This window comes from Hypomesus nipponensis, chromosome 22, assembly GCF_054491055.1.
Source record: "Hypomesus nipponensis isolate SF chromosome 22, ASM5449105v1, whole genome shotgun sequence".
NCBI lineage: Eukaryota > Metazoa > Chordata > Actinopteri > Osmeriformes > Osmeridae > Hypomesus > Hypomesus nipponensis.
In genome coordinates this window covers 4582604-4610127 of record NC_140382.1, presented here as the reverse complement: position 1 = coordinate 4610127, position 27524 = coordinate 4582604, and the positions used below count along the sequence as shown (strand labels likewise).

At 48.3% G+C, this 27524-nt stretch overlaps 2 protein-coding genes across 16 annotated transcripts in view; both read right to left on the bottom strand.

Annotated features, from left to right (window-relative positions):
• fcho2 (FCH and mu domain containing endocytic adaptor 2) overlaps positions 1 to 609 on the bottom strand; it is a 43173-nt gene extending 42564 nt beyond the window's left edge. For all 13 annotated transcript variants that reach the window (XR_014740895.1, XR_014740894.1, XM_084686562.1 and 10 more), the window contains exon 1: positions 232 to 609. Coding sequence is in view for 11 of the 13 variants with exons in the window: in XM_084686562.1 (XP_084542688.1) it covers positions 232 to 264 (33 nt within the window). In the remaining 2 variants the exon portion in view is untranslated. The remainder of the gene's footprint in view (positions 1 to 231) is intronic.
• Positions 610 to 810: 201 nt separating this feature from the next.
• On the bottom strand, positions 811 to 27524 carry tnpo1 (transportin 1). 3 transcript variants are annotated; one of them, XM_084686846.1, is made up of 25 exons: positions 27373 to 27523; positions 26978 to 27091; positions 25914 to 25989; positions 24672 to 24821; positions 22800 to 22906; positions 17706 to 17839; positions 16701 to 16782; positions 14900 to 15022; positions 14281 to 14399; positions 13322 to 13382; positions 12604 to 12778; positions 12273 to 12425; positions 11659 to 11884; positions 10758 to 10929; positions 10367 to 10453; positions 9902 to 10009; positions 9111 to 9269; positions 8824 to 8911; positions 8603 to 8701; positions 8280 to 8375; positions 6337 to 6412; positions 5205 to 5304; positions 5000 to 5074; positions 4721 to 4860; positions 811 to 4579 (listed from the first exon to the last, which is right to left on the bottom strand). In XM_084686846.1, exons 1-24 carry the CDS (start codon positions 27406 to 27408, stop codon positions 4753 to 4755), a joined length of 2724 nt encoding a protein of 907 aa, XP_084542972.1. In that variant the 5' UTR covers positions 27409 to 27523; the 3' UTR covers positions 811 to 4579; positions 4721 to 4752. The 3 variants fall into 3 exon arrangements, 2 of the variants coding, with proteins under 2 accessions (XP_084542972.1, XP_084542973.1); XM_084686847.1 differs by having other exon boundaries at positions 27339 to 27496; XR_014740926.1 differs by lacking the exons at positions 811 to 4579; positions 4721 to 4860; positions 6337 to 6412 and having other exon boundaries at positions 27373 to 27524.

The following is a 27524-nucleotide window of genomic DNA, read 5'->3' as shown; positions in this document are numbered from 1 at the left end:
GTAACAGGGGCAACTGTGCTGTAGAATGGTAACGCTGAATGTGACCCATATTTACATTTACACAACCACTTTAATGCGCGAATAAAAAGATAACAAGTGGTTTAATAGTGAATAATTTAGTCCTCCTGCTTATTACATTCACTTACGGGGTTGAGGAAGGGGTGGGGGGTAAGGGGGCTAGAGTTTCACAATACCACCCGGCTAAGGAAAATAAACAAAATCAGAACATACCCAGAAATTCTCAAGGAAGTAAGGCGTTATCATCTTGGTTTCTTCCACTCTCCTCGTTGCGACACTTTAATTAGTTGTAACTAAATCACAATTTACGTAATAGCTCCGCCGTCCTCCCCCCGTTTCTGTTGTGTCTGCTTTTTTCTCTCTTTCCTCCTCTCCTCTTTCTTCTCCCTCTCCAGACTCCACCTCCGTCGACTACTAGAATCGGTTAATTTCCCTTCCCTTCTCCACAGAAATTGTTGCTCGAGGAAACAGCGCCATCCATGGCAGGAACAAAACGATTTACCAACTCGCCAATTAAACAAGCACTCTAGAGACTGTTCAAGAAGATCCGGTTTTGCCCAAACCCACACTGAAGCTGGTCAATTTAAGGTCCAAAAGTCCAGTTGTTGTAACTGCCAACGTTCCATCGTTGCTTGGTTTTGGTGAATGAGGTTGTACACTTAAAACATGTCCATGTGACTCAACTCAACTGCCTTGATGGATATCTGCCCGGGTAGATTCACGACCAAGTTTATAATTGAATAGGGCCTAAGTGCAATTTGGAAGAAAAAAAAAGACGACAAAATTCAAGAGTTTCATATGTATGTAAACAATTTATTGTCAACAATGTACAGATCCAAGCAGTGATAACCATTCACATCCATTACCTCATACAAATGTTATTACAAAATTACTACAGTACAATATAGATTCTTTGCATGATCCAAAATATTTGGTGGCCCCCAAAAAATATTTTTTCTCAAATTTCAGCAGCTTGCTTATCAAAAAGGAAAATAAAATAAAAATAAAATCATATTGTCACAATTCAAAATGAAGTTCCTCCCATTACAGCGAGTGAAGGTGAAGGCAGACTTGGAGAAATTCTAGTCAAGTTTCATAGTTAAATAAACATCATAGGGTATCCAGGAGTTGTCATTTGAAAGAGACATTCTGCTGTTGTTGGTTGATGCTGTAATAAAGGGACACGTAAAGCATTTTATACTCTTTGTAATATTAAATACCTCAGTTTGGACACCTAGCCATGAGCCATGAGCACAAGTTGCTTGTGTGTATCACATATTTATTCAGATAAATCAGCTAAATTATTATCCAATAGCTCTCAAGGCATCTTGTATATTATTACACTACATATAAACGACTACAATTCTTACAATCACTTTGCCAAAGTTGCATGAATTATGTGCAAGGTTACTCTTTCCACTTTATTATTCTCTTCTTCACCAAAGTTGTGATTCCAATATCAGTGTATCTGGTAAATATTTATTTAAAAAATGGTGTGCGTTTTAATCTCTCAGAATCCTGTTGGTAAGCTATGTAGCACACATACTGTTGAACAGCACCCACATATACACACTCTGTTCATGGTTGAAATAGGAGAGGTTTACAACTAATCTGTTTTGGTAAAGGGAGATGGAAAAAGGCATACATTAGGCAAAACAACAGCAAAATAACAGCGGTAAACACAAAACAACCTGAGGTTACTACAACAAATATTCAAGTAGAGAAACTAAATTGTATAGCAGTGAACATCGGTAAAGACAGCACATCGACAGCAAATGCGTTTTTTTAAATATTATTTTTGCTGTCTCTTTAGTTTGTGTCCTAAGTGGACAGAACCAGTCAAGCCATGCTTCCTCCGTTTTGTTTGCATGCCAAGCAGCTGGAATGTGACAAAGACAAAATTATTTAAAACTTCAGGACACCAAATATACATGGCACAACACAACAAACAAAGACAAGTGCCTCCACATATCCCATGATGCTTTGTTTCTGCTGTGTCATTTGACCAATAATAAAATAATAGAACTAATTGTCATTGAATAATTTCCACATTCAAATATTATTCAAATTCAGTTTTAACAATCATTATCAATGAATTAAAGAGTTAGGTCATTCAATTTATAATGTATTATTTATCTAAAAAAAAGACAAAATAAACCAATAAACGGAGGGGATAATACTTCTTCTAAACGTAGCATAATTTATTGTGCCCATGATCAATTATCAATAAATTATTACAGTACAATTTATGTACGAGTGGCACTGCATATTATATTTTCCTATCTTTCTTTTTGAGTGCATAATATGGCCTTAACACAGGCCTTAAAGTACTGCAGGAATTTCTCTGACCAGCAGAGCCGAGTTGGGCCCTGCCCACCTACCACTTCATCATGGGATACAATCAGACAGTCAAACACTTTTTTTTTTTTGATTCTCAAAGAGCCATAACAAACACAAAACGAAAAAGGGAAAATTGAGTACAAGATTGTATTTCTAAATCCTGGTTTCACAGCATTGAAAAGTTAATGACTAGGTAGGACAATAGTCAAAGATAATGAATAGTAAGATTCTCCAGTCGGCTTGGATTCAATGAAAATTGGCAAAAAGAGGGTGGGTTTTGCAAAGAAATAGTCCTTAATTATTATTTATTTTTATTCAAAGCTTTGTTGAATATTAACATACCCCCCTCCCCCCTGCTAGACTGGGATGTGAAGGGCCACCAACATGCAAGTGATCAGTACCCCGCAAAACACAATCACTCAAAACAATCATTACAATCATCCTCCAGATCATGCTTTGAACACAAAATGCAAAAACAACTAACAGCATGACCACAGTACATAATAATAAAAAAAAGATGAACAAAAGATTCACTATAACAATAGTTTGCTGTTTGTCGAGTTTGCATTGGAGCACAGAGGTCACAAACACCAATGTAGGACTAGATTCATATCCTAATATTACTCTAGAAACGCAAACATGGCGATGACGACAATGATAAAGGACACTATACATGACGAACACCTGTATGCCATTTCCCTCCCCCCCACTGGAAGAGAGCCGGCTGCGGATCAGTGTAAAGCCACGTCGACTCGCGTAAGAATTTGGGAGTGTGATATGCTCGCCGGTAAACGCACATAGCACGCCACAGCCACGGCACAGGACAAAAGAGGACCAGCGTCGCTCAAGAGATGGCTACAGATATGTACACACTCTTTCTCGTCCACAGCCTAGCCCCTAGAGGCCGTACTACTATACGAGCTACCTTCGAGTTAGCCTAGCCATGCTAGCAACAGTAGACATTTATAGAGGCTCCCCAGGCAAGCATAGAGGGGACGAAAAAACAACTTTGAAATGGAGTAAAAACACTGAGGTTAAGGAACTTTATCACAGGGTGATGCAAACATCACAACTATCCGATGCAACACACACAGCACTCTAAAGATGAACACCACCTTCCCTGTCATGATGCAAGCATGCTACCTACCCCCACACCACCACCACCACCACCACCACCCCCCCACCCTGCGTTAAGACAAGTTACTTGAATTTCAACCACAACAAACAATACTACGTCTGTGATGCCATTTTTGACTGTCTGGCAGAGTAAACAACCTCTGACCAGTTGTAGACGAAATACTCTCAAATTACTTTTGAATTACTCCCGAATGTCTCTTTTCAAGACACCCCAATCTATTGTTATCAACCACTCCACTCAGATATCTAGAGACAGCAGACACTTGATTGAGGACTACAAGTAAAGACAATGCAATTATCATACTCTTATTAAGATATGGAAAGGAGGACTCCTTTTTGGGGGGCTATAAAACATTGCTGGCAAAAAAAGAAGAAAAAAGCCTCTATATATGATAGTTCATCAGCCTTTTACTCCATTACCATACTGCGGTTAGTTGTTAACTAGCAGCTGTCCACACCATTGCGGAAACAATATTACCATACAGACCCACTGCATTTCCATGCAATTTCCTGATTTCAGATCTACGACTATGGTACAATCCAGTCTAGTGCTTGTAGCTCCCTTCCTCCTCACCCCCACATCTATCACTGAGTGGTAGATGCCTACTGATTGTTTTTTTAATTCTCCACAATACCGCCCACCCTCCCTCCACCCTCAAAACTCGAAGGATTTTCCAAATCTAAATAGCTTTTACAGAGTCAACAGATATCTGCTCTGCAGTGCTGAAGAGGAGCTCAGAGGATGTATATTCTATGAAAGGCTGGAAATTTAAAATGGTGAAAATACGAAAGAAGAGGCTTTTCCGTTTATCTTCAGTCTCTGATTGAGATGCATTGGATAGCTGAAACTAAATTTTCTCCAATGATAAAGTTGGCCTGAAGGTCACCCCCCCCTCCCCCCTTGCCTACGCAGAGGGGGGAGGCGTCGAGTGCCTGGTCTAACACCTCCCATCCCACCCCGTCCAGAAGGATGGGAAGGGGTGTGCAACCCCTCCCTCCCCCAGCTGGCAGACCCTACCCCCCCAGTAAAGGGTAACTTATCCCTGGGTTTAAGAGACTCCTGTCGTCTCCCATATGGACTGACCTGGGAACAGAGAGACAGAGGGGAGCACTTGTGAGTGAATGGTGACACACAGTTACATCTATCCAGCCTCATATTGGCATACGGCTAAGTTGACCACCCACGCTGGACTTATTTGTTTGACATTTTTAAAGAGAGACTCACCCCCTTGAACAGGCCCATTCCTATGGACACAGTTAGACCCCATAAAAGGTGGCCAGACGTTCCTTAAGAGGCAGGGGGAACTGGTCAGAGAACCGCCTCCAGTTCTCCTCCCCCACCTGGTTTTTGAATCCATGGAGGATCTGAGAGACGACAATTCCTACTGTGAGATCGTAGGTCGACAGGAAACTCTCATACATAGGCAGATGCACGCACAGTCTCCCATTCACCCTCACACACAAACAACCGTATTCTATTCTTAAATAATGGCATACAGTGTACCTTGCAGAACATGTCTCGCAGGTCATCTTTTGGATTTACCCAGGAGGCCACTGCATCACAGAAAAATATAAAATCCTAGGAAAAATGGGGGTGGGGAGTCACTGGTGAGTGCAGAAGCGACGACACTACTTCAGGTTATCACCAGAGTCAAGGAGCCATTTTACTGGTGAAGCAGTTCTGGTTCTGTCCACTAGTAGGCACTCACCTGCACCACTCCTCCAGGGTTGACGCTAATCATGGTGCAGATGCCTCGGAACGCAGAATCTTTCTCCTCGTTGTCTCTTATATTCCGTAGAGAGGTGCACCTGACAACAGGAACAAACCCATTTAACCACAGGAAAACTTTAGCAACAGCAACATGTGTATAGCCAGTACAATACTATTAAGTTGACTTGGAACTATTGTGAGACTACCTTGAAAAATATATACAATTATTATTTTAAAGTACGCATTCATCTTTACGAGTGATGATAAATTATCTATCAACTGACTTTTTTTACATACAGTAACGGTAAACATAATAACTATCTAGTACGTAGTCTTGATAACATAAGCATTATTAGCATTAATTCATTCTTAGCTCAATACTACAACAAAAGACTATCAATTTAAATTGTATCCCTAACTTTACTGTAGGGGAAAAAATCCTCTCTCTCTAAGCATGCATGCATCAGACAAACGGCACCAGTACAACGCTGCCCTTCTGAACACAACTCAGTTATAAAATCATTCTAAAATTAGCTTACTAATATTTCTAATAGCACTTCTTAAAGTCTAGTCGCATGTCTGGAGTCTGGAGCATGTACACTAAGACCTTCCTATCCAGACTGATGGGACCTTTATAAATGCCAATTACTTTTCATTGATAACGGGAGAATATTTAGGTAGTGCATTCTGGGATAGGCGCATGCAGCTGGAGGACTACTGAAACAGTAGGGGGACGATTTGGGAGGAATGATCTAGACAGGAAGTCTTTTTTGATCCTTCCTCTTGTATATGTAAACCCAGCAGGCATGTGATAATCTAATCCCATGCACTAATTAGTTGTTAGGGACAATTAACAACATAAAAAAAATCAAATAAATCAATGTGTAATACATGGAGTTGCTACCGAGAAGAAAACAAACCACAGAAGACCTAAGGAGTATTAGTTACACGGTTGGCAATGGTTAAGGACTGATTCATAAGAGACAAATGACTTCTTTCCAGAGAGAGAGACAGGGAGGAGCGAGAGAGAAGACAGCTACAGGGGAGGATGAGAGAGAGAGAGACGGACAGGGAGACGGTCGAGGAAAGAGGAGAAAATGAATGAAATAAAAAGATTGAATAATACACACCAGGGTCTTACAAACTGCTGAAGCATGGGTGCCACCTCTTGAGGACAAACGTAACCAAGACGACCAATTGTTATTGCTAAGGTAACGCAACCACGGTTATACACCACCAAACGCCAACCAAGACATGAGCAATGAGGGAGGGGGGGAGGAGAAAATAAAAAGAAAAAACAAACAAACAACTCAGAAACATAAAATCAACATAATCTGTGTATGATCATTAACAGAAGATTTCACTTGTGTTGATTCTAACTTCCCCGTTCACTAAAGGGGGAGGAATGCATAACATCACACTCTAAAAACGACAACACGTTTAAGGGAGAACCCTTTGACAACACAATATCTTCCACAATGCAATGGACAGCATGCAAGTCTAGCGGACCAGAAAACCTCTATTTACGTGCTATGGGCAACCTAGTAAGTGATTTTTACAGTACTGTGAGTTGTAAAAGGACAATTTATGGTTCAATAAAAAAAAAAAATGCAAATTTTCCAACTGATATGTGCATTCATACAGCTTCATTAAATATAAGCGCCTTCATTGGGCTTTCAGAGGTTTCTCCCTTAAACTCACAAAAAGGTTATCTTTTCAGAAGAAACTGAAAATAAATATATAGATATTTTTTTTTGTTGAAAGAAATGACAGATTACTCCGAGTGAACTAGATGAAAGGAGACTAGTATCCAGCAGGGCAGGAAGAGGGACCTAAGTTTAAGAGACACAGAACTATGCAACATTCTCATTAAGAAACAAGCATTTATGAACAGTCCAATGACACATGCAGAAAGCAGATGATAGGCTAATTAGAAATTGAGTTCAGTGCAGGATAGGCTTATATGTGGCCCATGAGCGCGGAGGGGCGGGTTTAGCGTTATGAATCTCTGCCGTCTGTATGAGGCAATCGGTTTATTGATTTGTCGAGCTTTTTTTAGAGACCGACATTTACATTTGATGTCACATGACATGTTGATTCTCTCCGTGGATTGGTTTAACTGAGAGCTGCCAAGTTTTTCAACATAAGGCAGATAGAAGTGTTACCGTTGTTTAATGCCGGGTCATTTCGACTTGTCTGATGGTTTTGGGTATCCATGCATATCCTGCACCAAACATCCGCCATCCTTAACTAAACAACATTCAACATCTATTGGCAGATATGCATTCACATTTAGAAAAACAGTAACTAAAAAACAACAAATAAATAAAACTGACAAACAAACAGAACACATCTACAAAGTTCTGCATACGTCCCTGTCGGTTAGTTGAGCAGGTTACACTTCACCCTTGCCTCAGCCTAGATGGGTTGACTTGTTCGTATTGAGCGGACATCGTGGCTCATTACAGCCCAGTTTCCAAAAGGTGTGTGTGTGGTAGGGGCAGAGTGTAACCATGGTAGTGGGCTCTAAAATAGGTGGCATTTACATATCGCTCAAGACATGTTTAGAGTGGGATTATCTCTTGTTAGTTATGTTCAGTTAGCATTCCGTTGTCTAAATAGCTGTGACAATTTAGCTGTCATATGGTAGTAAGGAAGTTATCAATAAACTAATCTTGGTCTTTGTCTGGTGCTTTACACTGAATATTGCACAAAACCTGCTGACAGAGCACAGAATCAATCAGTATCAGTTAATAGCACGCCTGGACATCTACAAGGTTCGCCAGATTATATATATATATATTTCTTAAATAGACTTAGAGGGTCAAACAGGCCTACCCAAGTAGTGGGTGGAATAGTTGACGTGTTAGTGTGGGTGGAACCGGCAAAACCTGTAGGCGCCCGAGGCTAGAAAAGACTGTTTGGCACGCCTGGCCTGTATAGTGGAGAGGCCTGGTCATGTGCTGTCGAGGGCCTGCGTGGACAGAGCCCCTTCCTGTGTGCCTGGCTGGCTTGGCTGGCTTGGCTGGCTGGCATGGCTCATTGGCTGCTCAGCAGCGCCACCGTGTGGTACCTGTGTTCTCCAGCAGGGTCTTTGGCGTGTTGGGTCTGTTGATGATCTCCACCAGCTGGTGCAGCACCATGGCCACGTACGGCTGCATCTCAGAGCCTGGGACAGAGGAGGGGGGGCGGCAGGGAGGGGGGGCGGCGGGGAGGGGGGCGGCGGGGAGGGGGGGCGGCGGGGAGGGGGGGGCGGCGGGGAGGGGGGTATTGATCAATCTGGACGGGTCAGTTGTGTGTGTGTGTGTGTTGTGAGAAATAGAAAAGTAAGCGAGAGAAGAAAAATCAGAGAGACAGAAAGAGGAGACAAAAAGAGCTGACGCGACAATATCTCACCCATTTGTATTGATATCTCTCCGATAGCCCATGTTGCATTGTTGCACACTGATATCAACTCAGGATTGAGATTAGTGCCCAGTATAGGCATGAAGTCAGCTGAGGAAAGAGAGGGAGAGCGTGGTCACACACAACGAGAGCCTGCCGTCCAGATATTGAACGGAAAGTTCACATTTTTGGCTTTGTTTGGTCGAATGACGCCAGGTGACAAGAGTTCCCACCGATGCATGGCTTGACGTGCTGGAAGCAAGCTTTGGTCAAATCCCCCAGGAGAGCAAAGGAACTTTGGCGAACCTCCGGCATCTTGTCCTGAGAGAAGGGACGGAGGCAAGGCGGGAAGAAACAGGAAGAGAGCTCAGGGAAAAAATGTCGCGTCATCCGCTGTTCGGGCGGCTTTTCGTTGTGTAATGCAACCCGCCTCATCGATCTCTGTGTCATTGGCGAAGCACAATTGACAAATGGGCCATGTGGGGGACTGGTCAGATGGCCTGGCACTTCGGGAGCATACCTGCATGCACTGGTACATGAGGGTCAGGATGTTGCTACGGGCGACCAGCTGCTCAATGTTGCCCCCCAAGCCCTCAGCCAATCCGCTGAGCAGGTCCAGCGCCACGATCATGAAGTCCTTATCAGGGGCCTCGTACTGGTCCGGCTGGGACTGGTGGAGCTTTGGGGGTCGAGATGATACAAAGGACAACAAGAGAAGAAGAAAAGAGAGAGAGAGAGAGAGAGGCATGAGAGAGGCATGGAGCAGGCACAGAGAAAGGAGAGGTGCGCGACAGTGAGTAGAGAGAAAAGAGAGAGCGAGAAAGAGAGGAAAAAGGTCGTTGGGAGGGAGACGGAGCTGGAGGAAGGAGAGGGGAACGGAAGGAGCTGAAACAATTACATCCAACATTCCCGAAGCGTGACAACCCACAGAGAGCCGATCGCCTCCAAATGTTTCGCAAACGCGCGTTCCCATTCACCCCAGCCAGTAGCCAGGCTCGAGTGCCAACTCGCGCACCGGGATGGCAGCAACGACGTGCTGTTTACAAGCTGGAACACAATCGCAACAAAGGCAGCACACAAACGCCATCTCATTCTCACGCACATGGTTCTCACAGGTGAGCAGCAGCCCAAGGCCAGGACCTCACAGGACCACGGCACACACTCTGTAGCTTTCACGCGAGGGGAAGGCTTCGCGTGAGTGGGTACGTCTGTATATCGGAGTTTATACGTGTGTGTACGTGTGTGCGTAAGAGTATGCGCACATGAGTGTAGGAGTGGGTGTGTGCCTGTGTAGGGGTCTAACAGACTCACCATAGCCTGGGCCAGGGTTTTTTGGACCAGGTTGACACAGCGCTGGTAGACGGGTTCACAGTAGGGCAGGAAGCCACTCTGCAGTGCTGTGGCCACGGATGAGAGACACTGTGTGTGTGAGAGAGAGAGAGAGAGAGAGAGAGAGAGAGAGAGAGAGAGAGACAAACAGAGACAACAAGACAGACAGACAGACAGACAGAGACAGACAACAGGACAGGAAGGACCAAAAAAAAAAAAAAGAAGAAAAGGATGTAGGGATCAAATGGTCAGTCCAACAGGAGCAGCTCTGGGTGGAAGATATGAGGGAGCTACTGAACCACAAGACACCTCATGATTCGACTCAGCTCGCTCCGTTTAGCTGCGAGTGCCAAGTTAACGGAGGGAAGACACAAGGGGGGGGGTTTCTAGAAGGAGCCGAGACTCTGAGACTGGTTGGACAGCAGAACATCTCGGTAGCTTACTGACCTCCAGGAGAGGGAACAGATCTTTATCTTCATCCTTGAGCTGGTTCCACTTCTGGATTAGGGGAGGCATCAGCATCTGAATGTACTCCTGGACACCGGCAGGGTGACATCACATCAGACATACAACATACACCAAAACACGTGTGTGTCTGTGTGTGTGCACGTGTTTGTATGAGGGTATGAGAAAATGTGTGTGTATGAGCGTATGACTGACTGTGCAAATGTGTGTTTATAAAAATATGAATGGATGTGGTTGGGTGCTTGCCCCCACAAATGATGTTGCACTTAAGACATTGTAAAGTGTCTGCTAAATAAATAATATGTAAATGCACAAGTGTATGATCCTGTGTGTGTGTGTGTGTGTGTGTGTGTGTGTGTGTGTGTGTGCGTACCGGCTTGTTGAGGTGGTGTCCCACAGAGTCGGCCAGGGTGCCGATGGCATCATACAGGATGAGCAGGTTCTTGTGCTGGTACTTGTTGAAGGCAAAGACCAGCGTGTCCAGGATGTAGGCCAGGTAGGGGACAAGCTCAGTACACGCCTCCTCCTCCAGGGTAGCAAACGCACTACGGGAGGAACAGGGAGGGGGGGGGGGATTCAGTGGCGGAGAGGTGGGGTGAGTGACAAAAGGGGGAGACAACTTTAGAATCAGAAGGCTTGCGGATATACATTAGGGGTGGGCCGATTATCGGCTTGGCTGATTTGAGGATTTTTTTGGTTATCGGTATCGGTCATTTTCAAAACCGATTTGCTGATAAATAATTTTTTTGCCCATTTTATTAGCTTATAAAACTTCAGGGAACAATTCCATTTATTTTTACATTATTTGTTCCATTGTTGCTTGTTGTGGTTAAAATGTACTTCTTTAAGTTTACAAAATGTTTACAGAATACTGCTGGATGCTCCCTGCACTTTTTATGTTGTTGTTATTATTAATATTGTTATTATTAAAAGTTCTCAGAATTAAAGATATGTTTACAATAATTTAAAGAGAGTCTTTGTCGGAGGCCTTTTTATTCTTAATTTTGACATACATTTTCATTTTTACACTAGACATATATATCGGTTCAAAATATCGGTTATCGGTCTACTTGATCTGTAATAATCAGTATCGGCCCTGAAAACGCATATCGGTCGACCCCTAATATACACCTACATCCACTTGAAAAAGCATTTGAGGTTATGAGGCCCAAGCAAAAGGGCGCCACAAGGTCAAGTCTCTCATGTTTTACTATACTTGTGAGAACGTTTGGTCCCCTAAACAAGACCACACACACACACACCCACAGGCCTACCTGCAGGCAGCCTCCTGCACCCTCTTGTTGCCGTCCAGGATGCGCTGCAGCAGCTCCGTCATCAGGGGCTTCAGGAAGGTGTCCGGCGGCTGGCTGACCACCCAGTGGGCATAGCGGCTCAGCGTCCAGCAGGTGATGGAGCGCACCAGGGCCTTCTTGTCCGACAGACACTGGACCAGGTGGGGGATGAGCTCCGGCAGGTAGGGGATCATGCCCTGCATGCAGCCTGAGGAGGATGGAGGAGGATGGGATAGGGAGAAGGAGGAGAAGACGGTTAGAAAGAAGTGGGCAGGAGAGGAATTAGACCTCTTGACTTCTATTTCCTACAATGGCAGCACCGTGTGAAATGAGCGGTTTATATTCAGCAGGAGAGTCAGACTCGCTGACTTGACACATGTAGGAGTGGATGACCCGATATTCACCTCCTCAGTCTTCATCCCCCCCCCCCCCCCCATTACCTCACTCAGTCACATCGTCTCTCTCCCCTCCCTCGCTCTCTCTCCTCCCTCGCTCTCTCTTGCTCTCTCCCCTCCCTCGCTCTCTCTTGCTCTCTCCCCTCCCTCGCTCTCTCTTGCTCTCTCCCCTGCCTCCCTCCCTCCCTCCATTCTCCTCACCCTCAGCGATGGCCCCCAGCACCAGGATGCCAGACTCCTTGATGGCCCAGTCTGGGTGGAACAGCAGCTCCTTGAGCAGGGGCAGAATGGGTTGGAGCAGGTCGTCCCGGAACACGTTAGCCAGCACGTCCAACGCTGCCGCCGAACACTTACCTGCAAAAGGGACACACACACACACACATACAAAGACAGGCAAAGGTCAAGAAGTTCCATCACATGACCTTCCAAGGAGTCACGTGTCAACCCATGACATCACGGGAAGTTTAAAAGATGTCAAAGAGCGCGCTCAGCCGCGAGAGCGAGGGCTCCCCAGCCGGACGGCGACACTCACGCAGGTTCCAGTCGGAGATGGTGTCGTCGTCGTCGTCCAGATCGTCGTCGTCCTCGTCATCCTCGTCCTCGATGCCGTCGCCCTCGTGTTGCTGGGCGACCGTGCGCGAGCGGTGGAACCTCGGCCTGATGTCCTGCTCGTTGTCGGGGATGGCCTCATCCTCTTCCACGTCGCCCTGACAACACACGCACGCGCACACACACACGCGTCATTGCTCTTGCTATGATATAATGAGCTGCCCCTAGGGCTTCTCGTTGCGTTCCAGTGCAGTCTGGATCAATCTGTCGGGCCGTCCATCACGCAGACCGCCGGTGAGGTCGACAGCCTTATGTATGCCTGGTCAATATTCAGAGCACTCTGCATACACAGACCAGGGAGGTCCCAGAACACCAAGAGACAGGGACGGAGCAAGGCATAACGATGTCGCTCAGTCTTGACCACACTCACATCCGTCTCAGACAAACACACATACGCTGGGCGAGGGGCCGTTCTATGGGCGTACGTGAAGCCCTCTGTGACATGCTCGCGTGTAAAAAGGGCTATACAAATACATTGGATTTGGCACAACCACTGACACATACCGAAACGCGCGCTCACACACACACAAACACCAGATTGAGACACCTTGGACTGAGAGGTAGCCAATAGATCACAGGTGCCCCCCCCCCCCCCCCCCCCCCCCCCCAGCAGGTTATTTCACAGTTCCAGAGAGACTGACCTTGAGGAGAATGATGTCGATCTCAGAGTACTTCATCCCGTTGACGAGCACCGGAGTGAGTCTGGGGGAGAGGCGGAAGAGAGGCGGGGTATGAGAAGACACGAGAGGAGGCAGGAGAGGAGAAGAGAGGAGGGGAGAGAAGAGGAGGAGGGAACAGGAGAGGCAGGGGAGGAGAGGGGGAGCGGAGAGGCAGTGGAGGGGAGGAAAGGAGAGAAGGGAGAGGCAGGGGAGGAGAGGAGTAGGAGGAGGGCGAGGAGAAGGAGGAGCGGAGCGGCAGGGGAGGAGAGGAAAGGAGGGAAGGGAGAGGCATGTGAGGAGAGGAGGCAAAGGGAGAGGCAGGGGAGGAGAAGAGAGGAGAACAGGGGAGAGAAGAGGAGGGGGGAACAGGAGAGGCAGGGGAGGAGAAGAGAAGGGAGAGGCAGGGGAGGAGAGGAGAAGGGAGAGGCAGGGGAGGAGAGGAGAAGGGAGAGGCATGTGAGGAGAGGAGGCAAAGGGAGAGGCAGGGGAGGAGAAGAGAGGAGAACAGGGGAGAGAAGAGGAGGGGGGAACAGGAGAGGCAGGGGAGGAGAGGAGAAGGGAGAGGCAGGGGAGGAGAGGAGAAGGGAGAGGCGAGGAAAGGGAAGAGGCAGGCGAGGAGAGGAGTAGAATCATGACAAGTAAACAGGAGGCCGTCAGGGGCAAGGACAGGTCAGAGCCTTCAGGCCATCACTCAGGCCCTAAATACACTAGCGCTCCTTGATTAATATGTCAGTGGTGTCAGATGCTGGAGCCGAGGGTTACAGATAGGGTTCTCCATCAAGACCTGGCCAAGGGCATGGGGTGGGGGGGCTGGGGAGGGTTGGTGTAGGCAGACGTCCAGATACACAGATGGGGGTCTGATCTGAATTAGTAGGGGTGGTGATAAATCATAGGGAGTCTCTGCTGGAGCGAGTGTGTGTGTGTGTGTGTGTGTCACTCACTGGGAGAGGTGTCCACCCAGCACGTCCTTACACACGGGCTGCTCGGCCAGTGTGAGCCAGAACTCGCAGGCCTCCAGGGCCACATTCTCATCCTGGTCCTGGGTCCTCAGCAGCATGTACTGGGGTAGAGGACCATGGGAAAATGAGTTTTTCTTTACTTTTTTTTTTTTTTTTTTTACATTTGTAGTAACTCTTTTTGTCATTGAATAATTGCAGAGGCGCACACACACAGGTGGGACAAGAAGTGAATGTCGCTGACTGCACTACAATGTCTCTCCAGCAGATGTCACCGTGATAGCAGTGTGCAACGCTGGACACTGACCCCTCAAACTCTTTCCCCATTTCTTGCTCCCATTCATTGTTTCCCTCTGTTACCCGACGCTCTCTTTCCCTTCTCTCCCTCCGTCCGTCCATCCCTGCCCCTCCCACCCATCATCTTTCTCCAACCATGTATCCCTCCACCCCTCCCTCTGTCTCTCCAGCCGTCTCTCTCTTTCTGACCCACCCACCCACCCACCCACCCACTCTCCCTCCTTCCCTCCTTCCCTCCTTCCCTCCCTCCCTCCCTCCCTCCACCCCTCCCCTCCCTCTTCTCCAGGCAGGCGGTGGGCTGCCTCACCTCGATGATGTTGTGCATGTGCGGCAGCAGGCGGTCCATGCGGACCTCCAGCAGCATCACCAGGGCCCTGCACACGTTCTTCCTCACCTCCGGCTCCTCGTCCGTCGCCAAGGCAAACAGGTTCTACAGGGAGGGAGACAGAGAGAGAGAGAGAGACAGAGAGATGGAGAGAGAGAGACACAGAGAGAGACAGAGAGAGAGGAGACAGAGACAGAAAAAGAGGGTGAGAAAATGACCTGTTCAAGTTTAAGTCTTACTCTCAGATGCACAGAACAACACAGGGTCAGACTGGGCACTGAAATTCTTAAGACAGGAAAACGCAAAGTAACCTGGCATAACATATAAGTACACAGAACAGATTACATCTATGATAAACTCAAATATAGTAAACCTCCTCATGTACAAATAATATACAATATTCAATATAGTATACTCAACCTCTAAATACACATGACACACAATAACCTTATAAACCTATACTAACCTAAGTGAAGTACAATAGTGCAATATTGCGGATAGTGCAACCAGTAGCTGAAATAACCTATACTACATTTACATTGTCATTTAGCAGACGCTCTTACCCACAGCGACTTACAGTAAGTACAGGGACATTCTCCCCGAGGCAAATAGGGTGAAGTGCCTTGCCCAAGGACACAACGTCATGTGCATGTGAATCAAACTGGCAACCTTCAGATTACCAGCCCGATGCTCTACCCGCTCAGCCACCTGACTCCCATATTAGCCTTATAAACATACCTGGAGAGGAGGTGTACACTCACAGCAACTATCCATCACACTTTAGGAGGGACTATATAAATACAGCTTGATTTGATTCATTATCAACCTGAATTCTCTCTGGATTCTTCTAGAGCCTCCATGGAGACTCAGAGGAACTATCTGTCTAAAGAAGGACCCTCGCCAGGTGTCTGTGTGTGACAGGCAGTTGTTTTGTAGACACCATGTGCGCCATTTAAAAAAAGGTACACACACACACACACACACAGAGACTCCTACAGAACTAACCAGCGGCCAATCATCTTGAACTTTCCCCCACAAGAAACTCGAGTAAACAACGGCAGATAACCCGCAGATAACCCACAAACCCTCGAGGGACCTCAGGAACTGTGTGGAGTTACTAAGCATGTGAATGCCAGAGAGAGGGACAGAGTGAGAGAGGGACAGAGAGAGAGAGGGAGTGTTAACCCGGTGTTAATCTTTCCCCAGCTGAAGCGTCTCTCTCTCTCTCTCTCTCTCTCATCGTTCCACCTGTCTGCTCCCTCTCTTTGTCCGCCGGCCCGTCCGGCTCTGCCGTCCCCTAACCCAGCTGACCCGGTCATAAGCTCATCAGCGGCGAGTGGCCGCCGTGACCAGGCACTCCTCTGGATTACAGCCTCTCGTCCAAATCGCCGGGATTGGATTGGTGGACGGTGCAGAGGGGGCGGCCCGTGTTGCTGTGGGACGGCTCGGTGCTAACCTACTGACACACTGCTCTCTGCACAGACCCTCCTGGGGACACGGAGCGTGCTGTTCTGCCTGGCTGCCTGGCTGGCTGGGACTGTGGGTACGGATGCAGCTGTCTGCTACGTGGTTCTCTCCAGGCTTCACACACCATTTGTCTTCCTCCTGCTCAAGAGTTTGGAACGGTGTGTGTATGTATGTATGTAGGTATGTGTGCGTGCGCTGGTGTGATTCAGTGCAGTACGATCCATCTATGGTAAGAGCTGGGTTTGGTTCGAGGGGGTACAGAGGAGGACCGCTGGAGCCGGAGGTGGGCCGGGATAGTTTAGGAACGTCGACTTGCCTCTATGAAGGGGTCGATGTGCAGCATGAGAGCCTGGGTTCTGCTGATGATGAACTGGTTGACGCAGGCGATTGCGTGTGACCTGCAAAGCACACATGGGAGGGGGGGGGGGGGGGGGGGGTTAAAACCGGTGCACCAACTTGACTCACATGTCCATGTCCCCTCCCCCACCCCATCAATGCAGCCTCTGTCTTCCACGCTCCCCTCCACAACCTCAGGAAAGACAGACAGACAGAGCTGGGATCATCTGAGCCCGACCATGTTGTCAGTGAGGTTAGAGGGGTGACTGATCGGGGATGGAGGGGTGAGGGATCGGGGATGGAGGGGTGACTGATCGGGGATGGGGGGGTGACTGATCGGGGATGGAGGGGTGAGGGATCGGGGATGGAGGGGTGAGGGATCGGGGATGGAGGGGTGACTGATCGGGGATGGAGGGGTGACTGATCGGGGATGGAGGGGTGACTGATCGGGGATGGAGGGGTGAGTGATCGGGGATGGAGAGCTGAGAGAGGAGTGAGCGAACGCGGGGATTGGGGATCAAGGGAGGAGTGATCTGGATTAGAGAGAATAGTGATCGGGGTTTGAGAGACGAGAGAAGTGCGGTGATGGAGAGGAGGGGTGAGTGATCGGGGATGGAGGGCTGAGGGATCGGGGAAGAAGGGATGAGTGATCGGGGAAGAAGGGATGAGTGATCGGGGAGGAAGGGATGAGTGATCGGGGAGGAAGGGATGAGTGATCGGGGAGGAAGGGATGAGTGATCGGGGATGGAGGGCTGAGTGATCGGGGATGGAGGGCTGAGGGATCGGGGATGGAGGGATGAGTGATCAGGGAGGAAGGGATGAGGGATCGGGGATGGAGAGAAGAAAGAAAGGAGTGAGAGATTGAGGGCAGAGGGGTGGAGTGACCGAGGACAGAGGGCTGAGGGATGGCCAGAGGGCCGGGCGGAGCTGGAGATCATCTAAGAGAGAGAGACCAGCTGGGATCAGATGAGGAGTTCTGTGAGACCTGATCTTGGCGCTGCTGTGCTTGAAGAACTGAAGGAATTTGGGGATCATGACGTTGAGGGGCCGGTCCAGCATGTCGCTGTCCAGAATCTCCGCCGAGTCCTCGCATATCTTCTGCAGGGCTCCAAACGCTCCCTGAGAGAGAGAGAGAGAGAGAGAGAGAGAGAGAGAGAGAGAGAGAGAGAGAGAGAGAGAGAGAGAGACAGACAGACAGACAGACAGGGAGAAATAGAGAGAGAGACACAGACAGAGAAAAACAGACAGGGAGAAATAGAGAGAGAGACAGGTTGGTTAGAGAATGTTTCAGTGTCATACTCTGTGCATCGGGGCATAAATAAATACTTGTCCGACATTAACCCCGTCCCCCCCCCATAAAACCTCAGGGACAAGCGGACATCATGCCAACATTGACACAGCCCCATAAAACCTGAGCACGTCTCCACCTGAACACGTTTTAGCGTTTAAATTGGCTATACACCCAGCTGTGTCCAAAATGATGTCATGGAAACATAAATCCTTGCAGTGAGCATTAAAAGCACCTCTGCTTGAAAACAATGAATGACCCTCTCCAAGGAACACATTCATCACATTGGCTATTATTGTTACTTTTCTCATTCTGTGGCCGTAAAGTGGGTTTGACCACATGGCTGATGGATAACAAAATGGTCCCATAACCTTGTTAAGTACCTGCCAACACTGTCCCTTGGTGATGGGGATGGGGTGGGGGGGGGGGGGGAGTCAATCTCCCCCATTTCTCTCCCACAGGAATTTGCACACACACTCAAACACACGCACACACACACAGAGTGGTCTGAAAAGCATATGCAACAAAAAGCACAGCGGCAGAGGCTGTCAAAGGGCCGTTTCCATGGCAACCATCGCCGCGGCAGGCCTGGGCTCCTTCCTCCTCCAGACAGTTTCTAGACAGGGACATCAAAGCTACGAGACACACGGTGTGTGTGTGTGTGTCTACATGTGTGATGCGACAGGAGAGATTGACATCTGCTGTTTGTATTGTGCTTCTTTGCATGGACGTCAGGGTGGAAGGGTTTCTACCTGCAGCCAGCGAAGAGCGGTCGAGGACAAGGAACAGTGTCACCAAGGTCAAAACCAAGGGTAAACTAGAGCAGACACGAAACCCCTCAGAGAAAAGGGGCAGGGGGGAGTAGCTTGGTAGCTTGGAAAGCCTGAAGGACCTGTGTGTGTGTGTGTGTGTGTGTGTGTGTGTGCGTGTGTGTGGAGCTGCGTGACACACACTGTTGACAGACGGGAGTTGTAAGTGAGGGTGGGGGGAGAAGAGGGGCTGCTGTGCATACCGATGGCTTCTCCAGGGCCGGGCCACTGTTAGTGTGAAGGGAGAAAATGACAGCGATGCTGGAGGAATGGAAGCTCAGCCTGCTGGGGGGAGAAAGACGCTTCAACAAACATGCCCTCCGTCCCACGCTTCCCCTGCTCCTTATGTCTGCTTTCAGATGACATTTGAAATCACTGTTTTTTTTGTGTGTTTTTTTTTTTTTTAAGGAATGGGAACATTTCCTCGCCCCAAAAACAAATCAAATAAATATGACATTGAATCGAACTGAGAAGTCGGGCGTTGAACGGCGACAAAAAATGTCGCTCAAATAAAACTAAAAAGGGTCCCTCCTCCTCTGCCCGCTCTCCAGGGACACCCTGTGACAATGTCATTTCCAGCGTCCCGTCTGAAAGCAAAGCTCCTCGGCGACATGACACCTGACCTCTGACACATCCAACCGCCGTAAATCACCACGGCCAAACGGCTCTCCGGCTAAAACCTAAATAGAGAGGCCTGCCGGCGCTCTGCGGAGCCTCACTGGGACACACACACCTGCTCCAGGCTTTTTATAGTGTGCAGATTGGGTGGGGCAAAGAGGAACAGCCGCCACCCCCCCCACCACACACACACCTCCGGACTACAAAACGGGGAGGGTCCTAAGGCGTTGGGGAAGGGGGGGGGAGAGACAGTCTCCCTCCCCAGATGTTAGTGGGGATTTAGTGTGTTAGCAGCAGGTCTAAAACACTGCTGCCGCTATTGGCCGAGTTAGACTGCGCCACAAAGTCCGGTGTGAGAGCCCATCCAAGTCAGCGTTTCACGGTGTCGTCCGTCTCAGGATCCCTCGCTGAATTGCTCCTCCCAAGGTTTCTTCCATTGTTTCTCGAATGAGTTTCGCCGGGAGTTTCACCTCGTCTTCCTTGACGGTCTTGGCTGGTTGAGGGTCCTATGGGCGTATGTGAAGCCCCTCGGTGACACCGCTTGTAAAAAGGACTGTACATATCAATTTGATGTCGAGTGGACAATATAAGCCAAGGCCAACGATGACATTCTCATCATGGCAAGCAGAGCCTTTAAGTCCTGAAAGTGGCGAGGTGGAGCATCCGTGGATCAGACTTGTTAGTCCAGCACAGTCCACAGATGCCCCACTGGATAGACAGGGCCCGCTCTCAAAATGGTGTCAACCTAAAAATATATTTGGACGCAATTGTGTGAGAAAGACCACATGAAAAAAAAAAAATGGGGGGGGGGGGGGGGTTGCCCCGAGTTGTTGCTGTTTTTTTTGCTCCTAACTTTTGAAAGTTGGGCGCACCACTGCTACCAAGTACAAAAGTTCATTTCAAGCCTTGATAGAGATATTGGGAATTTGGAAGCCAAGTCAACACCTTGAACTGTCTTCCTATAACCATTCCGGAACCATTCCTGCTTTGTGGCGGGGCGCATTATCCTGCTGAAAGACGCCACTGCCATCAACGCCGTTTTGAAAGGATGTGCACGGTCTGCGAGAATGTGCGTGGTGCGCAACAATGCTTCGCTAGGCGGCACGTGTCAAAGGTGGATGTTCCACATTGTGGGTGTTCCACAATGACTGGCAGGACCCAAGGTTTTCCCCGCAGAACGTTGACGAAAAAGCATCACACTGCCCCCCGCCGGCTTGCCGTCTTCCCAAAATGCATCCTGGTACCATGGGCTCCCCAGGTCAGCGCCACGCAGGCATCCATGTGACGTGACAGCAGGTGGGATTCACGGTCCAGCTCTGAAGCTCACATGCCCATTGTTAGGCACTTTCTGCAGTGGACAGCAGATTGTGTGTGTGCGCGCGCGTGCGCGCGGGTGTGTGCATAGAGGACAATCTTTGGGCGCACAGATATAAGCAGAAGCACACACTTTGGCTTACGGGTCAACGTTCAACCTACTCAGCAGTATCTCCCGACTCGCATCACGACGTGAAAGGTTCCTTTTCTAAAATACGCAGCGCGGATAGTCCCGTTACCAAACCTCCGTTATCAATGTTATCCTCGTTACAAACACACACAGACACACGATCTCCTCTGCAGAAAATAGCTGACCTCAATCTAGACTTCTGAGGGAGCTCTGTGTGGCTGTGCACAGAGAGGCATTGTGGGTCGTTTAGTTATGGGAAAGATGCAGAGCATATTTCCAACATTTCCTTCCATGCACATCCTTCCTACTCTGACTGAAGTCGAACCACTTTAGCACAGCTGGAAACGTCATAAAGGTCGCGGAGAATAGGACATACTGTTGCAGATGCCATATGACTGTGGTGGGCAGCGCATTGTCCTGCTTACGACAGGAAAAGACAGGAGCCGTTTTAGAGAGTAGAAGTGCTATGATGGAGATGGCGATCCATGCTCATTGAAATTGAATTCATGACACAAATTGAAAAAATGTGAATACTGACATACAGAGGGCAGAGTTCTAATAATATATGTACTGTACGTGTGCCGAGCTCTCCAGGGGAAGGCTAAGGGTGTGTCTGAGCACCTGTGCGTGTGTGTGTGTGTGTGAGCAGTATGTAAATGTCCTTCAAACCCTCACATCTGCATTAAGCCTGCCGTTGCTGGCATGTGCAGGGCACAGCTGATGAGTGGAACGTGGCGCGCGTGTGTGTGCGCGCGCGGGTGTGTGTGTGTATGCGCGTGTGGCACCTTCCATCAGCTCGTCGGTGAGGCACCAGCGTGTTGGCTTCATATTTACTACCTCTGGCAAGGCGCCACGGAGCCACCGCAAGGCATCATGGTATAGCCAGGCTATTTTAGGAGCTGTTGCAATGGAGCGCTCCCCCATGATGCAACTGTATGTTAGCAGGACAGGAAACTGAGTGGCAGGCTTGATTTCACTTGAGACATAATGATATCATGGGTCAAATCAAAGGGTGAGCCATATTGCCGCGACCGAGCAAGCTAGGAGTTTGCCGTAGCCACAGCTCAACCCTTTTCCACACACACACCTGCAACTCGCCTGACTTGAATACAAATGTCCCCAAGTATGCGACAAAGACCCCACGTGCTTACAGTCATACATCACTGCCTGTGCAAACACCCACTCTCTCTTTCTCAGACACACACAGACACACACGCACACGCGCTCACTGGGGGTGAGTGTACCGTCAGGGCTGTCACAAGGGAGAGCGAGCTCAAGGTCGCAAAGTGGTCAACCGACGTGAGGTCGTAGCCGGCAAGGCGCAGCTCCACCGCATAATAACAAGAATCCCTTTGTTCGGCTGGGGCACGCTGCTCCCCGGAGATGTTCTGTGAAGCAAGGCACCCTGTCCCGGGGAACCGGGGGAGCAGTGACCAACCACCGGCGGGCTGAGGGGGAGGGCCGCGGAGACCAAGCGGAATCCCTCCAGCCTTCAGGGAGACGCTGAGGTCGCCGGCTCGCCTCTTACGAAAGCCGTTCAGGGTTCACCTGGGAGCCTGGAAACGGGGTCAGGTTTTTTTTCTCTCTCTCCCTCCCCCCAGTTGTAAATAAAGGACCGGAGACATAGGGGAAATGATTCCATGTTGAATAAGCTGGTTTTAGTGGGAGGTTCAAATCCAGCTGAGGGACTTTGCCTTCGGCTGATCCAACCAGCAGGATGTCATCCAGATGCTACTTCACCCCCCCAACACACACACACTCTCTATTATTATGGCTCCCCTCTGCCCTTCAAACCCTTTCCCTGATGCGGAAGACACCACCAGCGCTGAGCCGAACGGCATCAAGACCACAGCGGTGCTCTCTGGTCTGGTCCAGAGCTGGGGAGCCGGGCCGTGCCGGACCCACCTGAGCCTCACTCACCTCGCAGGTGTTGTAGTCCTCCGAGTCCAGCAGGAGGCAGAGTTTGGGCAGCAGCTCCGGCCAGTTCTGCAGCTCCCCCTTGGAGGCGATGGTGGTGATGAGGATACCTGAGACGGCGCCGGAGAGGGGGGGGGGGGGGGGGAATGGACGATAGAGAGAGACAGAGATAAGGCCGTGAGAGAGAGAGAGAGAGAGAGAAGGCCGTGAGAGAGAGAGAGAGAGAGAGAGAGAGAGAGAGAGAGAGAGAGAGAGAGAGAGAGAGAGAGAGAGAGAGAAGGCCGTGAGAGAGAGAAGGCCGTGAGAGAGAGAGAGAGAGAGAGAGAGAGAGAGAGAGAGAGAGAGAGAGAAGGCCGTGAGAGAGAGAAGGCCGTGAGAGAGAGAGAGAGAGAGAGAGAGAGAGAGAGAGAGAGAGAGAGAGAGAGAGAGAGAGAGAGAGAGAGAGAGAGAGAGAGAGGGCAGAAGTCCAGCAGACAACTCTATACTATAAAGTTGAAGAAGGACTGCAGAGCGTGCACCCTTTTGGCTCCATCCCAGCTCCACCCGATCCTATTCATCTACATTCTACTGTCAATTTGATGGATGTGACGTGGCGCATGCCTTTGCACGTCTCACCGCCACCTTGTCCTTTAATCTGTTCCCTCTTAGTCGATTTTTATAAACATGAGAGGAAGAGGAAGACCATTTCCATGGCATTAAACTGTGAAGCTCAGAGACCACACCAAACTGTCACACCTCTGAGTCTGCATGGGTGGTGGCGCCGGGCGGCGCCAGCGAGAAGCAGCTTCGATTTTTCGCCATTTTGGAAGCTTTCCTTAACAGAAGGAACAAGCGGCCGGGAAACCTGCATTCTGAAATAAATCTGTTGTTGTGAGGTGATTTGTGTTCAGCGCAGATGTTTGGTAACCACGGCAACGGAGCCCCAGCACTGGGCTGTGCCGGTGGGCTGGGATACGAGGAAACCGTGCAAACCTGTTCAGCTAGCACACCGTGACACGGTGTTAATTATTAATATACCGTACATATATCTCGTTCGTATTTCTCCCAAAGAATTAGGATTCATTATATTCCTGTCAAGAGTGCTATGTTTTGTATCATTTGGATTTAAAACCACGACATAGAATTGAGGGGTGGACAAAACTATCAAATGCACCTGTACTTGCTGCAAAGGGCAACAACAACAAAAAACCATGAAACTCGTACACAGTGCTGCCCAACCAGCATCACTAACAAGGAGACATGAATGACCTCCACTTCTGTGAACTCGGCAATGTATCGAGAACAGCATCTAGACGTGCCATGCCTAAAGTACGCAGAAACCATACCGCTGCGTCTTGTTATTTTCAACTTCCGGCATCGGGAAAACACTGGCTATACTGAGACAGGTGCGATCATAGATATATATATATAAACACTAGATGTCTCGTCTGCGTTGCCGGACAACGGAGTCAAACGTCCGCACATGGCGGCCATCTCGCTACAGTCAACTCGCTCACCCAGAACATTGGCTTGGTGCTACATATATATATATATAACCATACACATAAATAACCATAACTTGCTCAATTTTCAACCGATTTTTCAACAGTTTGGTTTGTTATCAACGTCAGAGATGTAGCTATGCCACTGCATACTTATGAATAATTATGTAATAAAAAAAATGTTTTGAATAGAAGTATGCAGTGGCATACGCCGTAAGACATCTAGAGTTTATATATACATATATATATATATATATATATATATATATATATCTATGGGTGCGATATCCAACACATAAACCAGTCTCAACGTGGCGCCAAGCCCAACTCTGGTGGTGATGGTGTTTCTACTGTAGGACTAAAGCAGGACGTCTGGCTCTGGGGCTTCACTCACCCACAGTGGCGCGGATGAGGGGCGACGAGTCTCCGATGTTCTGCAGACACTCGCTCTTGATGAAGTCGGACACGCCATTGGGGAAGCTGTGGTAGTGGGCCTTCACGTTGTTCTTCAGGATCAGCCCGCTCAGGGAGCGAGTCGGCTCGTCTGGGGGGGGGGGGGGGGGGTTGGGGAGGAAGGGGGGGGGGGGGGGGCACAGGGATATTCCAGAGATGAGGCCAGTTCTACAATTTCTCAGGAAATTAAGTTTCTACGAACATAATGAATAACGGCGCGATAATAGATGAAAAGTAATAAAGGGCCGTGACATTTGCCGATTGAAAACAAGGAGACTGGGCGCCTTTCCAGTGCAGCGACCTCCTCACGATTTGAATTCTGTGGGCTTTCAGAGGTTTGAATATCATTCAAATCAGTGCATCTGGCAGGCGTCCCAAAGAGCATCAGCCGCAACGTCGCTACAGCCAGCTCACGGCGACACAAACACAAGGCCACTTGTACCATACTGTGCACTTGCTAATAGGAAAAATACATCAAAGCTCAATGGAAAGCGTCAAATTAAATGAAGTCTGCAGATGATTTTTCCGATAGTCGAGCAGACTGAAAAAAAGTAATGAGTACAAGCTCATCGACAGATAAGGTAGGTAGGTGAGATGAACTCTGAATAGCAACAGCAGGACAGCCAATTAGGAATAAATGCATTTACAGCTCAGATGCTGACAGGTTCTGACTAAGTCTTCTAGACACTGGGATTAAATAAGAGCTTCTGCTTGCTGCAGAAGTCATTTCAACCTTTAATCAAACGGAGGCGCTCGATGCATTGTCCGTGCCTTAACGAAAACCAATGGATCTATCACATATTGATTTCCCATTATAGGAGGAATAATGATTCCCATTAATGATCCTTAAATTCCTCTCTGGACAGTTGGCATAGCACATGCCATAAATGGCTTAAAGGACAAAATCATGGGGTCATCAACCGTCCAGTCAGTCAGCTCTGGAGTTGACTGGAGCCCGGCATTAGGGTTAAAATTAGAGTGACCCATATTCTTGGGCCATCGAGTTGGTGACAGGCTCTCAAGGGGGGTTGCTCTCGTCGAGGACGCCTGGCTTGTTCTCGGAGGCGGCGCTGCGACACGTCAGCAACACCAACTTGTAGAGGCACACTAGCGCCAACGTGATTGGTGGTGGGTGGTGGTGGTGGTGGTGGTGGTGAGGAACTGCTGGGGAAACGGAACTTACCTTCTGACTTCAGCTTCGTGAGAACAAATATCAGGTAGTTGTTGAAGTCTGGGAACTGATTTAGCTGTTCGAGTCTCTGAGGACAAGGAGGTTGAGGATAATAGGCGTGAAGGGTCAGCGGTACCTGATGCTTATAACGTTAATTACTGAGCCATATAACTATCGCAAAGAGCCCTCCTCTCTTTCATCCTCCCTGTATGACTGCCATTCACTCAAAACACAGACAAGCTGCCACTACAGATAGAAGACAGTAACGTCTGCATACCATAACAGCTAGTATATTTATGGACACCTCAGTCATCTCCTTAACCAGGCTTTGACCAAGTTGCCAAACTACCTAGTGTCCACCCTGCTCCGTGATGCCTTTACTGAGAACCAAACAGGCTTACGCTCCATTACCAGTACACTTATCTATGGGTTTAACCAGTAAAGTATGTTGTAGACAACTCATGCCTTCTCTGTTCCAATATGGCCATGTCCTCGCTATTGATAATATGCTTACGAGATGTGAAGGGTCTTATAGAGTTCTGATACAGAATACCCAGTATTACAGAGGACATTTCGATTGTATATGGCACAAATAGCAAGGTAGATACCCAATTCTGCTAACAAACCCCAATCATCATGACATAGCATTCATGTGTCATCGTACACAATTACTAGCAGGAAAATAAGCACAGCACAACACTGACAGTACACAATGGGCCTGATGAGATGACCGTCTTTACAGTGTGGTTAATTTGAAGCTAGGTAAGATCAATGTTAGATGGCTGTCAAACTCTGCTTGCTATATAGTGATAGCCTAGACAACAAGCTAACGACGTACTAGTTACCGCTTTAGAACATGCATTATCAATAAGTACAAAACAATGATTAATAATCAATATCAATTTCTACCAATACGTCTATTATCAGCGTACTAGCCAGCTGTCAGTGTCGATGTATACACGCTAGCAATGTAGCATGGTAACCCGCCGCTGTTGTGGCTGACACAAACCCAGATTGTAGCTAACAGACATATGTCTGGACTTCCACTTTCGTCTGCGAGCAATGCCAAAGGATACTTGCTGTACGGATCTTTGAGTGGTGGTATCAGGCGACTGTGACTCTTTTAAAAGCTGTATGATTTGCTGAAGTCCTTGCTCGTCTGGTTTCCACTCACACTCCATCTTGGTTTGCTGCAAAGAGATTAAACGGAGAATGAACTGTCAGTCACTAGCTCTAGCTACTGTACTGAGTAACGACGCGTTAGCAAGCTTGCTAGTAGCTAGCACTGTCTAACGCGTTAGCCAGCAGTCAGATTGTCAGACAAAGGTATCTAGCATTGCTAGAAGTAAAATAGCCAGACTAGCTTTGTAGATAAAAAAAAAAAACTACAACTAGCGACCATTAAACGTTTTAATAACACGCTATTATTTCACATACCAGTACCCGATATAGGTTGCCTATAGTTTCTTACTGCAATATACTGTAACTGTCCAGAATTTTTAGACATGGGGCGGCTTGTCTGTGTCAGCGCAGGAACATTCTGTTTTTGCAACAACTAGCTCAAGCTATATGATTGCTTTGCTAGCTAGTACTCATACAGATTCATGGCGCATTTGCGATCCT

Bases quoted from the DNA above. Each gene is read 5' to 3' on its own strand.
- tnpo1 (XM_084686846.1), bottom strand. From the start codon at position 27,408: ATGTCTAAAAATTCTGGACAGTTACAGTATATTGCA. The intron at 24,822-25,913 runs GTAAGTTCCGTT...CCCCCCCCCCAG, and splicing joins CACGAAGCTGAAGTCAGAAG to ACGAGCCGACTCGCTCCCTG. The intron at 13,383-14,280 runs GTGAGTGACACA...CCTCTCCCCCAG, and splicing joins CTGGGTGGACACCTCTCCCA to ACTCACTCCGGTGCTCGTCA.